At 42.6% G+C, this 1,287-nt stretch overlaps 1 protein-coding gene across 1 annotated transcript; it reads left to right on the top strand.

Moving 5' to 3' along the window:
- Positions 1 to 68: 68 nt before the first annotated feature.
- Positions 69 to 1,033, top strand: LOC107580665 (protein deglycase DJ-1zDJ-1-like; the record flags this gene model as incomplete). Its single annotated transcript, XM_016266336.1, has 3 exons — positions 69 to 170; positions 464 to 523; positions 778 to 1,033. Coding segments are annotated over 3 exons (396 nt in total), but the record flags the coding sequence as incomplete, so codon positions are not given.
- Between the last annotated feature and the right edge of the window lie 254 nt (positions 1,034 to 1,287).

The raw sequence follows: 1,287 nt of genomic DNA, 5'->3' as shown, positions 1-1,287 counted from the left end.
ATATATATACACGCACACACAAAAGCAGATATGCTCATTTCATGGATATTTTTTTCTCTCTCCCATAGATTGCTGTTACAGTGGCAGGTCTGGCGGGTAAAGAGCCGGTGCAGTGCAGTCGTGATGTCATGATATGCCCAGATTCAAGCCTAGAGGACGCCCGCAAACAGGTTTGGTTTTAGCCGGCTCCTCATAAGTTCAAGTTGACTAGAACTAATTTGTGCTGAATGAAGTTGAAGCTGAAGGTGAATGGAGTGCTGTCTCCATCCACTGGCCAAATAGTGCACTGCCAATAAAACTTGATGAAACTAGACTTCTATAAATATGTTCAATTTATCACATCCAAAACCTTGATGCCAACATATGCACATCAGCTATAGAAACGAAACATCCTTGATTGACAAACATTATCAAAACACCCCTGTTTGCAACTTAATGCAGATGAATGTCATTTTCCTGACAGGGTCCGTATGATGTGGTACTTCTGCCTGGAGGTTTGCTTGGAGCTCAAAACCTTTCTGAGGTACGACTTTGCTTTAATTATGTGTGTTTTACAGTTGAACGGATTCCATAGGAGAGCTCTCACGCCATGAGCATCTTGCATAACATTATGCTGCGTCCCTCGAATAAATAAAAAACATCTTTGCGTCATCTGCTGAGGTTAGAAATGCGCTCGTATTGTGAAATGCAAACATGGCATAATTATGTAAATTGAAGAGGGGTTGTGACGGTGATTTCAGTAATGGCATGTTCTGTGTGTGTGTGTGTGTGTTATAGTCTCCCGCTGTGAAAGAGGTGTTGAAGGACCAGGAGGGCAGGAAGGGTCTGATCGCTGCAATCTGTGCAGGTAATCTTCATATCGTGACCTCTGTGCACACATTAACCTTTCCCTGGATGAACAGCATTTATTTCAACTCTTTCAGCGCTTCTCCATTAGGCAAAATGTCAGCAAAGAGAAGCCATATATTACCTTTTTCCTCCAGTATGAATTTCCCAGAGGGCCTTTGGTAATTTTTTCCCCCAGCGGGCCTTTGCCCCCGTTTGTACACCTGAACCGTCTGGATAATTTCTGGAAGAATTTTTCCAATGTGTGGCATGTCAATATGATGCTCATGGCTCAGTGAATTATAATTATGACTGCAGATCTGTAAAACTACAAATCTGAAATACAAATGATGAGGATAATGAGTTGTAATAATTGCCAGTAAGCACGTCCGTCTTCATTTGTGGGCGTATTGAACGCAGAGATGTGTGCTATCAGCTTTGCCGTTCAAGGGCTCGTGAAGG

This window comes from Sinocyclocheilus grahami, unplaced genomic scaffold (assembly GCF_001515645.1).
Source record: "Sinocyclocheilus grahami isolate Dianchi unplaced genomic scaffold, SAMN03320097.WGS_v1.1 scaffold39369.1, whole genome shotgun sequence".
NCBI lineage: Eukaryota > Metazoa > Chordata > Actinopteri > Cypriniformes > Cyprinidae > Sinocyclocheilus > Sinocyclocheilus grahami.
Note: the sequence above shows the minus strand (reverse complement) of the source record. Positions and strands in the feature narration are given on the sequence as shown.